This window comes from Passer montanus, unplaced genomic scaffold, assembly GCF_014805655.1.
Source record: "Passer montanus isolate IOZ18808 unplaced genomic scaffold, ASM1480565v1 scaffold63, whole genome shotgun sequence".
Classification (NCBI taxonomy): Eukaryota; Metazoa; Chordata; class Aves; order Passeriformes; family Passeridae; genus Passer; species Passer montanus.
In genome coordinates this window covers 3,530,475-3,543,634 of record NW_024371371.1, presented here as the reverse complement: position 1 = coordinate 3,543,634, position 13,160 = coordinate 3,530,475, and the positions used below count along the sequence as shown (strand labels likewise).

General features: G+C 39.2%; 1 protein-coding gene across 8 annotated transcripts in view; it reads left to right on the top strand.

The window, feature by feature from the left end:
• Positions 1–13,160, top strand: part of PIK3CB (phosphatidylinositol-4,5-bisphosphate 3-kinase catalytic subunit beta) — a 94,409-nt gene that overhangs the window by 71,234 nt on the left and 10,015 nt on the right. For all 8 annotated transcript variants that reach the window (XM_039727981.1, XM_039727983.1, XM_039727985.1 and 5 more), the window contains 8 exons: positions 1,365–1,418; positions 2,177–2,365; positions 7,027–7,148; positions 8,022–8,165; positions 9,140–9,239; positions 11,477–11,655; positions 12,300–12,409; positions 12,706–12,784. In XM_039727981.1, the coding sequence (XP_039583915.1) occupies positions 1,365–1,418; positions 2,177–2,365; positions 7,027–7,148; positions 8,022–8,165; positions 9,140–9,239; positions 11,477–11,655; positions 12,300–12,409; positions 12,706–12,784 (977 nt within the window). The remainder of the gene's footprint in view (positions 1–1,364; positions 1,419–2,176; positions 2,366–7,026; positions 7,149–8,021; positions 8,166–9,139; positions 9,240–11,476; positions 11,656–12,299; positions 12,410–12,705; positions 12,785–13,160) is intronic.

Below are 13,160 nucleotides of genomic sequence, written 5' to 3'. Positions count from 1 at the left end.
TTTTCAATCATCTCATCAACCTGCCTGCACAGTGAGCTGTGCAACACTGCTTCCACAACGAGGAGCTTTTTGGGGCTGAGGGAGCAAGAGTGCCTGGACCAGGGATAAGAAACTTGTCTGAAACAACAGCCATGTGTGGGGCTGGTCCATGGCCAGTGCTGCAGGCACATCATGGGGCTCAGAGTTCACTCGAACAAAGTTGGACTTGCAAAGACTTTGAAAATTTATTTGCAAACAATAACTCTGCAAAGCACGGGGAGGCAAGAATCAAACATAGAATTAGGACTCTGTGGTTTTGTTTATGCGTGTTTTCACACACAGTATGTAAATAAGCTTTGTAGCCAAGTAGCAGATGTAATACATGATATTAATGAGAGTTTCATACAGAGAAAAGAAATAAAACAGGATGCCTTTCTAGGGATTTTAGCTGCTGGGTATTTATGCTCTGATTATTGCAGTCTTTTGTTGTTTCTTGTGTTGTCTGAGTAAAGACAACACAAGTCTTGATGGACCTGTGACTCCCAGACCAGCTGGGGTGCTGGTGTATTCCTGGGTGATGGACGAGGCAGAGCTCTCAGGGAAATGAGATGCTGGAGTTCCTTAGATTTTTTCTTTATTGAGATTTTATTTCATGATTTGTTCCTTGAAGCAGCAGCATCTGACAGCTGTAGACAGACATACCTGGCCAGCTCAGCATTGTAACACCTGGCTTGGTTGCAGTAATGTGCAGAATGCACTTTGAAGAACTGCATTTACTTCGAGACTTAATTCTCCATTATTGGTTATTGCATGAACTTCAAAAATCAAGTAAAATGTTCAAAAGGGAAAAAAAAAGGAGAGGGGATCAAGATCTAGCAAAGTACCTGGACACACTGATTGAGATCATATGGGCAGTCTGAGAGCATGGTGAAAGGACTGGGCTTGTGGATTCTTTCTGGGGTTGAGAGCTAGAAGCATGGATCCATGGCATGGAAACAGTGGGCATGGATCCATGGGCATTGGAAACTGCACAGGTTGAGGTGAGAAAAGCAAAGAATAACTTAGAGTTGAGGAATTGGTTTGCTTGGATGAAAAATAAGGAAGAAATGTAGAAACAGAAAGCAAGATGTCATCAGGAAGGCTGTTCAATTTAGCCCAGGAGTGATGAAAAAGGAAATAATGGAGGTCACCATAAGCACTGCTGTTCCTGATCTCTCTAGTCCTGCAGGTGAGAAAAGGGACACTGCACAATAGTCCAGGATATAAAAACTGCCTAAAAGATAGCAGCATTTCCTTATCTGCTTCGTTTCTGTAATGCTTGTTCTGTGTAGCAATGCCGTCAGGTTTGGGGTTAAATCTAACGATTCAAAACCAACTTCTTGCAGATACTTGAAAAGGCAGCTGAGATTGCAAGAAACAGTGACAATGCTGCAATGGCGGTGAGCATCATCTGAAGACTATTTTAAAATTAATTTTCTGAGTTTTTTTCGTTCTTATCTTCTGCATCAATGTAAAAATAAATAAGTCAGCTACTCAAATAGCAATTCTACTGACTCTGTTTTCTTATATAATTCACTTTGATGAACTGCTTTAAAATTCAGATCTATATCTGCTTTTTCCATTATATTTTGGACTTGTCTTTATTTTGTCAAAAAGTTTTACATACTCTGGCTTTGGAAGACAGCTAAGATTTATATTAGAGCTGAAAAAAAAAATTAGGAAGACCAAAATAAATGTCTGTCTACTTGGCAAATATGTTTTCTTTTGATTGTTGCAAAAGTATTTCTTTATTGCTAATAAGAACAAATTATTATCTATGTATCTAAATTTGCTCATTTGAAAAAAAATAGAAGGAGAAAGTATATGCATCCTAAATGCATATACTAAATATGCATATACTATGCATCCTAAATGCACTGGAGAGTGCTCCATGTTGGAGTTGGAAAATAGAAATATTGCCATCTAGTGTCCTTAACTCTGAAGTTGAGTTATTTTTTCAGGAAGTTCTGCCACTGGATTTGGAATCTGTTATTTACAGTGTTTACAGTAAGGAATGTGAAAGACAGGCACAGTGGTCATTTCCTTGTGTTTAAGGAGTTTTTATCTGATGTTCTTTCTGCTGTAGAGATGCTGGTATTTGAGGTACCATACTAGAATCTTACTGAATTAATCCCATTATACATGTCTGATTTCCTAGGGTCGAGGTGGTAAGAAGTTTTATGTTGTGCTAAAAGATATAATGGAAAGAGATCCTTTATCTCAGCTGTGTGAAAATGAAATGGATCTCATTTGGACTTTGCGCTATGACTGTCGTGAGAATTTCCCACAATCGTTGCCAAAACTGCTGCTCTCTTTAAAGTGGAACAAACTTGAAGACGTTGCTCAGGTAAGGGAAAAGACAATGTGGTGGGGAAAAAAGCTTCACTTAAATAATCAGAAAATAGGATTTGTTTCCCAAGTGTAGCCAGTTTGAACTGGTGCTGTTGTGCAAGCTGGAGTTCAGTGTCTAACACAGTGTCTGGACACATAAAGAACTTATTCTGTCAAAGACAGCTCCATAAACCAAAACCAAAATGCATTTCAAGGGTGCTCTTAATGACAAGAAAAACACAGTGGGTATTTATAAAGACTAATGTTAAAATTTTGTGCTGAAATTTGATGCTAAAAGCAAGAATTTCCCAGACTCATCCAGTGCAGCCCTGTGCTCCAGCACAGTCAGCCTGAGCTGGGCTGTGTCCAACTGAGTTGGGAGTACCTCCACCAGTGGAGACTCCGCAGGCTCTGGGCAGAAACATCCAGTGCTTGACCATCCTCACAGCAAGAATGATTTTTATAAGGCTATTCTAAAAAAAACTTTGTAAATCAAGATCTGAAATAAAACTTCTTGTGAAAATTGTTAAGCTGCTCAAATACTGTAAAATCCTGATCTCAGACTGGGTAATTAAAACTCACCAAGGCAGACAGATGGGTTTTCAGAGATGTGAGACCCACCAGTGCTACAAAACACATCATTCTCATCCTGTCTCTTTGAGCCAATAGTCTCTTTAAAATAACTTTTAAGGATGTGAGGCTGGTGCTGTGAAGCAAGGTGCATTTCCAGTAAAATTGGTTCATTTGTTTGCTGCACAGATGTGCAAGGTTATTTCACTACACTGTAATGAAGTTGATGTTGCTGCCTTTTGCTGTATTTACCCAAATAGAATCCAACTCTTAGGGCACTTTTTGAGAATAGGTTGAACTTTAATACAGGAAAAGTTATATGAGCTCACAGTAAAACCATGCCTGCTTGATAGACTCTTTTTAAAAGAATAAAGTAACAGGTTTCTGGATTGGAATTGAAATGTTTTAGTCAGATTGTGTACAGTGAAGTTTGGGACAAACTAAAAAGTCTGGCCCAGGTTACCAAGCACAGGTGTTGTTCTGGTCTTCCTGACAGAATTCAGATGTAAATGATGCTCACCTTCTGACAGACCACTACACTGAGATAATGTCTTTCCCTCAGTCTCATTTAAAAAAATTTCAACTACTTTTTTTGATTTTTATAAACTTAGAGCTAAAAAGCATTTGCCATGAAGAATTATGACTTACGGTAGAAAACTCTATTGCCCTTTAGTATTCTGACCTTCAGCTGTTACAAGCTATGTGTTCTTGGAAGAAAAGGCAGCCACTCCATGAAAATCCACTTCTGTCTGTCCATTATATGATTTTTGTGATTAACCAGTCAGGCTCTTAGTTTGCTCCAGCAGAGAGTTCCATTTTCTGCTGCATCCTTCCTCCCAGCGAGATGTGTAAGTTCTGTGAACTTCTGAAAATAAATGGAATTTCATCCCAGCTCCTTGTCTGTGCCATGAACACTACACTAACAAAATGGAGCACCCACACATTCCTTGCTCACTTGTGTTCTTTCACGTGCAAGAATCCCATTCCTTAGTAGTTCCACTACTTCTGAATTTATTGTTCATCATTAAAAGTTATCTGGAAATCAAAACTGTAGAAATACAAGCCAGCACTTGTTTTCACCTTAAAATATGTGAAGGAAAAGGCAGGAGTTCTGGGGTTTTAAAATATGGCCCTTGGTGGTAGTTTTGAAAACTAACTTGGAGTATGGATATTAGCTGACTGCTCAAAGTCCTTTACACTTGGAAACATTAAATATTACATATACATAAAACTTTTTATTTAAACAGATGGCTGAAAATATGTTGTTGTCTTGTCACTGTGTACTTTCTGGAAGGAATATAGTATTTATGTTTGCTTATCTATAGACAATACTTCAGCTTATATCATAATATTAGTTTTGGCAGTGTGGAGAGTCTCTCTGAAAAATGAGATCTTACCTTAAACATGCTGAATATTTCTGTAGTACATAGACATGTCAGTGCTTCTAATGATTTAACTTTTCAGGTAAGGCAAGATAGCCTCATTCATTTTAGGAATTCCAAAATGATCAGGATTTATAATTTACTTCCCATTAAAATTAAATACTTGCTGTACTAGCTGTAGTTGTCTGCTGCAATGTGCATGCTGTTGTACCAAAAGTTTTTTTAATGCCCATTTTTAGATGTATTTCAGTAAGTCTTGACACTTCAACCAAGAAGATCAAAAAACCCCAAACACAATACAACAAAACAACAAAACCAAAAGAAGCAAACACCAGCTGTTTATAAGAAAAATCAATCAAACACCAGCTGTTTGTAAGCAAATGGACTTAATAACTATATTCCTGTTTTTATTAATGCAGCTTAAAAATAGTGAGGCTTTTTTAGAAATGGACTCTCTCATATTTGATTGTAGACTATCATTAATCTATTAGTTCAGTAGTCCATGAAGTTATGCCCAGTGCACTCAAGCAGCTTTCCTGAATTATTTACCATTATTTATCAAGCCCTCGTTGCATTTGCAGGATTTTAGCAGAATGGTTGCACAGAAGGAATTGTTCTTCCTGCTGCCATAACCTCCCTGCTCAGCGGAGTAGCAGGGTGGCAGAACTTGTTATGAGAATTCACAGGCAGTATTTATACTCCAAGCAGAATTAAAACAAAAAAAATTAAAAGAATTTTTTTTAAGTCCACTTGATTTCAGTGAAGTGACACCATCATTAATGAGAAGTAGAGAAAAGACAATTGAAATAATTGGAATAAAAACATTGGCCTGTACTTAATTGTATTGTCTCATCTAGTCTTCTTAAGGAAGAAACTGTGGTTATTTCTTTACAGAAGAAAATATTGATACACCAAGACCAAATTCAAGTGTTCTCTGAAACATGCCTTGTTCATCCTCATTGTAACCGCCTGTGCAATGATTTCAGCAAAGAGAGGAGCTCTGTATTTTCAAATCATCTTCCCAGTAAATGTACATTTACTGGAAAAAAATCATGTGGATCATGACTTTCACTGCCTGATGTATGAGGCATATGGGGCCACATGAGCTCATCTTTTCAGACTATTTCAGGTTTTCCATTTCAATCATTCAGTATTAACAAAATAGCTCTATATTTTTGCTGGTTCTGCACCTGATTTGCAGTAGATTGCGTAGAAATTCGGATAGTTTTGTTTTGGAGTCTGTGACTGTCTGACAAGCAGAGCTGCTGTTTGCATTTTCAGTGTCTGTCTTGTGTATTAAATTTGTGCTCAGGGTTAGTGTTTCCTGCAGAGTTTCAGTACCAGCGTTCCTGCTATGGAAATGTTAGTGGCTGCACTCAGGACTGGCATCACTGGTCCTTGCTGGGTCAGTAGATTTTGGAGTGTATTTTTGAGTCTATTTTTCTGTGGGAATGTGACATCTATTTTTAAAACAGCTTTAGTTTTAGTTTCCATCATGTGTCCATACCTGTATTTGCCCATAGAAACATCTTAGCTGGTCATTTCCTCCACTTATGGAGTTTCAGCACAGCCCTGGCTTTGTTCTGTGATTCATGCCCATTTCTTGCCTTCTGGATTTCACAAAAATGATGACTGAGTTCACAATCTGTATAAAATGGTGTTATGAAAATGCCTATTAAATGTGAGCTGAGAATGTGAACTCGTGTTTGTCCTACTGGAGCTGGAAGCAGGAGCTGATGTGCGACAGAGTAGAAATAAATGTTTTTCACTGCTGTAAAGTCATTATGAAATCAGGCTAAAACCAAGATCATCCTAATTATTCAGATTTTATAAGTGCTATTGAAATATAAAATAACTTGTGTTACCTAATTTGTAGGGAAGGGTATTATTATTATTATCATGACTTGTTCCTACGGAAAGGAACATCTTGTGCTGTTGATACACTGAATTTATACTAATATGCATTTATAGTAATGTGCATTAAAGTGTTTATTTGTATCCATAGTGTACTGTTTCAGTGATACAACTCTGTACATATTGCTCTCAGCAGGTAGCTGTGAGCTTCATAACAATGCAATAAAATAATTTTATTTTGTGAGGCCTCTAAATGTTGTTCTTTTTGGTAGTTCAAAGTTATGCCTCACTGTATTCTGTAATTTTTTCCAGCACATTATTGTCATCAATAGTCTAGTCTAGTCAGTCTAGAGATTCTTTATTTGTTTTAATACCTAACCTCTTTTTTTGTTGTTGTTTGGTTTTTTTTTTCAATTTAAGCTCATTACTATTCACAGTGAATATTCAAAAAGGCTCCATCAGCTGAGATTGTCAAATATTTTTGGTAAAGAAAGCTGTCTCTCAACAAAACCCTTTTTTTATCCTTAGTAGAAAACTTCTGTTGCCAAAATGGTTATATATTTATGAGAGCACTTAGAAAACATTTTTATTGAATATGTTTTTAAACCATACATATCTGTTGTTGCCTATTTTTTGTTTACTGTGCATTGTGTCTGCATGTGAAGAAGCATGTTTGTCAGACTAAAAATAATCTGCATCATTTTAAAGAGTAAGAAACTTAATCAGAAGTGGGCCCAGTTACCCCAAAATATTTCTCTCCTTTTTACACCCCCATCCCATGGCAGCTGGTCACCATCTTCTGTTCATTTCAGTGCCTTTATGAGCAGTGAGACCCACCCGTGTCCTTACCTGTCACCTTTTTTTGGAACAGCTCCAGGCCCTCTTGCAGATCTGGCCCAAGCTGCTGCCCAGGGAGGCTTTGGAGCTGCTGGATTTCAACTACCCCGACCAGTACGTCAGGGAATATGCAGTGGGCTGTTTGAGGCAGATGAGGTAGGTGAGGGTTTCTGGGTGCCAAACTTCGTTCTTTTTGCTCACAGGATAAAAGAACCCCAAGAGGAAAGAGCTGAACACACTGCCTGCCATGGATAGGTAGCCAAATAAAGCAGTCTGAATTCTGGGTAGTGTCACTGGCAGTTAAATAAAACCACCTTATTCTGCCCCCTTGTAGGAAATTATGATTATTTTCCATTTTGCAAGGACAACACCAGGGCACCTTTGTCCTGGAGAGGACTGGGTGTTCATCCCTTACTTGGGCAAAGGAGAGGAGAAACTCTGAGAGAAACATTTTAATAACAAAGGGAGGAATATTCCTGGAGTCAAGTACTGTAACACCTGGCACCCAGCCACCTCCACTCTGCTGTACCATTTAATAGGAATGTGAGCTGTAGCATGCAGTAAATAATCAGAGAATTACTGATTTGGTTTTGATTCACAGATTTCTTCATTCTCTGCAGTTCTTCCCGTATTGCATTTCATTTGCTCTCCTCTGTAACCTAGGGCAGAACTTGTGTAACATTATCATTACTGCACATTTCCTGTCCTTGAATTCTGAATTCTCTGTGGTGAATAGTTTAGTGATTAATTTTTAATGGTCAAGGATAGACTTTTGGGGGAAAAAAAATAAATTATTTTGACTTCTTTTCAAATCCAAACAAGGAATTTGGCTGCTTAGAATTCCATCCTAAGAATGCATCTGGAATGATTTCCATCTGGAAGTTGCACTAAGTTGTGTGTTGTCCTTCTCTGTGTGATGGAAAAATTGGGAGACACTCTTGGTATTGAACCAAATCCTGTCATTGTTGGGTTTGTCATATGCACTTGAATTTCTAAAGTATCACTAATCTTTTATGTACCTCATTCTAGTGATGAAGAACTCTCTCAGTATCTTCTCCAACTTGTGCAAGTCCTGAAGTATGAGCCTTTTCTGGATTGTGCACTCTCCAGGTTTCTCCTGGAAAGAGCACTCGGCAATCGCAGGATAGGACAGATGTTGTTCTGGCACCTGAGGTAGGAGATTTTCCTTTCATCTTTCTGAAACTATTGAGCCTGATTGGGCTTCCAAGTATGATTTCTTGAGGATTTTTCTAAATGAGTCATAATCATAGTGCCCCACAACTCCTCTTCATGTCTTTATCTTTGGCATCTGTGGATCAGACCTCTCATTAAAAATAAGTTAGAGTGGTCTGTAATCTACCCTTGGATGAAAGTATTCCAAACTGCATTTAGCTCTGACTACCTGATGAGTTAGGTTTGTAAATACCCCTTGTGTTTGTTTTGACTGTGAGTGCAGTAAAAGCACAATATTTATACCTCACAGTTGGGGAAAATTATTATTGTTGCAAGTCTAACAGAAAATAAAAGCTGTTCTGTGTATTCTTACTACTTTTGATGAGCACTTTCATGAATGGCAGAAGCCTTGTAGAATGGACTGGAGTAGGTTGGATAGGTTGATTCTGTCTTTAGAGCACAATTAATTTTAATATTTCTCGTTAAAAAGTGCAAGTGTTGCATGAAAATGTTTTGGAGGATAATTGGCTCTGATACAAAGTTCAGTGGTTTGTTTCAGTGTTCTCCTTCAGGAAAATTGGGCTTTTCCTTTACAAAGAATGGAGAATGTGTGATTTAAAGTCAGTGACTTCTCAGAGCTGCTCTGAATAAAAGGGGGTCCTGAAGCAGTTATTCAGTCACCACCTCTTGGCATGAGCCCTGCTGGCCCCAGAGCAGTTCTGGGCTTGAAACAAGGATCCTGCATCCAAACTGGCCTGCCCTCGTTGTCCCCAGCACAGAGGGGCTCTAGCATCTCACAGGAAATCTGGCTTGTTTCAGCTATGTGACCATGAGGTGTTTTAATGTTTGATGTGACCATGAGGTGTTTTACTGTTTGTTTTGGGGATTTTTGTGTTTGTTCTGGGTTTCTGAGTGACTGGGAGGATGCAGTAGTGTGAATGCTGTGCTCTGATGAGCAGCTCTTCCCCCGGCAGGTCGGAGGTTCACATCCCCGCCGTGTCGGTGCAGTTCGGTCTGATACTGGAGGCTTATTGCAGGGGCAGTGTGGCTCACATGAAGGTGCTGGCTAAACAGGTAGAGACTTCCCTTCCCTTCCCTTCCCTTCCCTTCCCTTCCCTTCCATCCTGACCTATCCAAGCCTGGAACCACCATCCTTACTCCATTGCTCTTGGGAGGGTATTGGCTGCCTTGACAAAGTTGGGCAGTGTGGAGGAAAGGAGGCACGAGTGAGACAGGTAATTAAAAGGGCTGAGTGATGGAGCAGCCTCCATGGCACAGAAGGCAGCCAGGGCTGTGGGGCCTCAGGGAGCTGGTTTTACAGTGCTCTAAGACCTGTGAGACACCTTCAGCACTATCTGTGTATTCTGGACACAAGAGACTGTGGATTAACTGAAGAAGGGCTTCTGTGCATTTCAAGTTTTTCTCCCTCTTAAGGGTAGCTTGTTCTAAATTTTACCTAGATTACTCCAGGACCACTTCTGCAACTTTTACTTTTGTTAAAAGGTGTTGCAAATTACCCAGATACTCATTTTAGTGTTAGTATAGGTCTGTCATTTACACACACACACACACACACACACAGAGAACAAAGGAGAGATATGTTTGCTTTTAAATACCCTAATAAGTACAAGAGGTTTGCTTTTGAAAGCACTAATAATTGTATCACCATATCATTAAGAGACGCAAATCATGTTTGAAGTATCTAATGTAGTTTTAGTGAGTGAATTTAGATTGTGATCTTAAAAATATTTGAAAAATGGTCTCTCTTTGGAGTTAAAGTATTTACTGTATCAGGCCACAGAGATTCACTCAGTGGATGAGTAAATGATGGTGGTGTTTGTCTGCACTGAAACTGCTTTGGGAGCATTTGGAGCTGGGATGTTCTGTTGTGCTCTTTATTGCTGCAGCTCACAGGACATGGAAAAGACCATCTCTTCCATGTGTGCTCATTAGCATTGTCAAAATCATGAAAAGAGTAGGTGGCGAAATGCTTTAAGCAATAGATGTAAGGTCAGTAAAGTTTTTGTGCACTTTACAGGAAGCAAATGTCAGTACAATCAAAGAAGGGGCAAAAAAATTCCCAACTGTGCAAACACGGAAGAAATTCAAAGTAGAAATACTTCAAAAAGTTCCTGTTTGTACAACACAGGTTCCATTTTGTTCCCTTGTCACTGATGTTTGTACAGCTCCTAGAATAGTGGAAAAGCAGAGCCCTTTTGGTTTTGACAGATGGCTGACCTGGCAGCTCTCCACTGCCCAGTTTTATAATCAAACTCCATACAATTTCCACAGCATCCTGCCTGGCAGGGTTCAGGCTGTGGGAGGGGTGAGTTTTGACTCAGCACCTTGTAAGTCAGGCTGAAGCTTCCTTGTATAGAAAAGAGCTTTCATAATTGTTACATTGCTGCTGTTTGCTACAGAATCTGTGTATTGCTCGGCACCTTACTGTGTAAGCACAGCTGATTGTTAGAACTATTTGGTCAAAAAGTTGCTTAGGTGTAGAAGTTATATTTGCTGTGTGTGCTATCTAGCCCTATCAAAGGGCTCTGCTCTTTCAGTGTTACACATTTACATCACCAGTTTCCTCAGAGATTTTGTAACAGCAAACAACTTTGCAAAACAGAAGGGGGAAAAGGAGTTAAACCCACCTGTATTATTGCAAATAATTGCCTTGACTTTTTACACACTTCTAAGGCAAAAACTTTGCTTAGTTGAGATGCTATTCTGAACACTGTAGCCAATTAAAGCTTTTGTGTTCTGCCTGACTTAAGCAGGATTTTAATGACACACATTTAATACTTTGTTATGTGAAAATTGTTTGCAAGTGGTCACATGGCCATTCCTTGTTGGATGCAACTTAATGTGAACAATGAAGTATCTGCGTCCACAGCTCATCTCCAGCAATGTCTCAGTTTGTTGGAGGATGAAATAATCAATATTTGTGTTACTTCTGTATACCTAGGGGGCACCTATGTTATGTGCTTTGTTGAAATAGGGAACTAAAAATGGTACTTCGAAGAAGGAATTTGTGTTAATGTGTCATACATTAAAATGCCTCATTCATTTTTTTGGAAATGTTAAGTCATGCTTTTAAAAGTGACTCAAAGCTTAGGAGCTTTCATCTCATCAGTGTCTCTGTTAATTATGAAAATGGTATTTCTGAAACATGAGCAACTTAATTTCCATCCATTATTTCCATTTTTAAGAAGTTGTAAAATTATTTAATACTTGGTTTGTTGTGAAATGGGATTTCACATTGTTACATCTCAAATCTTAATTTTATCATCTTAATGATAAAATATCTCTTTCAGGTGGAAGCCCTCAATAAAATGAAGACTTTAAATAGTCTAATTAAGCTGAATGCCATGAAGCAAAGCAAAGCAAAAGGCAAAGATGCAATGCATACGTGTTTGAAACAAAATGCTTACAGAGAAGCACTTTCTGACCTCCAGTCTCCTCTGAATCCTTCTGTTATACTCTCAGAACTGCAGTAAGTAAAGAATGAGCACAATTTCACCATGGCTTTGCATGGAAACAGTAGAGGAGGAACACATTTGTGTCTGAACTTCCTCTGGCTGCATTGTTCAGCACATGTTGCCACAGGGACCTTCTGCTGTAGTGACAGAAGCTCTGCTGGGCATCTTCTGAGGTTAAGGCATCAGTTAAATTAGAAGATTTCTGTGATCCACCATGAAACTTAATACTGTCTTAGTCAATGCATTACCATGGCTAAACATATTGAAATGTAAGCCTAAAAGTGAATTCAGCTGCATCCCTGGCTTCTGTTTTTAACAATAAGCACAAAGGCCACAAAACTTTCCACAGCACTTAAATATAAAGTCTAAAAATTCATGGGAAAGGATATGAAGAAAACAATTTTCTCAGAAAACGAGGGTGCTTGATTTAAGCAGTAGAGATACATTCACCAGTCAGTATCAAATACATTCCACATGTAACAAATGTGTTCATGGCTTGGTGAGTGCTCGTGATATAGCAGCAGAATGAAAGCAGAAAGAGCAATTAAGTACTTCCAGACTGGAAGTCTACCTGTTCTCTTATGTTCTGAACCACATTTAGATCTTTTCAGGTCAATTATTCCTATTTGACTAAGACTTCTGTCATGTTTTCTTCCAGTGTTGAGAAGTGTCGATATATGGATTCTAAAATGAAGCCTCTCTGGATAGTGTACAACAACAAAATGTTTGGAGGAGATCTTGTAGGGATCATCTTTAAAAATGGTGATGGTAAGCAAAGCTAGAAACTTTCCATTTTTCCTTCTTCACTGGCATGTTTGCACTTGAGTTATTTGGTATTATTCTGTATTGCCATAATGTAAACATGAATAGCTCTGACATCAGTGAACAAATTCAGCATCTTCTGATTGAGTTTCAAGGCATAGACACTGCCAGTCAGGATGTAATTATGATTAACACACTTTAACCCTTAGGTTGAGTGAGTATTTTTAGGTGTGTTTTTCTGAAGGCCTTGGGAGCTCGAGGAGGTTTGAAGAGTTGCAGCAGGGGTGTCACTCTCGTTGCAGATCTCCGGCAGGACATGCTGACGCTGCAGATTCTGCGCTTGATGGACATTCTGTGGAAAGAGGCTGGCCTGGATCTCCGGTAAGGAGCTCCTGAGGGCTGCTTTCTTTGGGTGGAGGGTCTGCTTTGAGAAATAAAGCTTTCCTGGGTTTAGCACCTTCCCCACTGTCCCTTACACATCTGCCGGGGTGCCCAGCGGCTCCAGCTGTCATGGCCGAGGTGAGCAGCTGTGGGAAGCATTACCTGTGCTCCTTCCTGCTGGGAGCAGAGCTCTCATTGCTGCTCACACCAGCACTTACAGCCCCTGGGAACATCTGCAACTCTGAAGTCACTTTCTCTTGTTAGTAAAACACTGCTTGGATGCCAGAATGCATTTTTCCAACTGGAAATATCTTTGTATCTTCCAAAGTCTCTTGCAAAGTAGCTTTCTGGCTTTTGTATCCTTGATAAGGTAAAC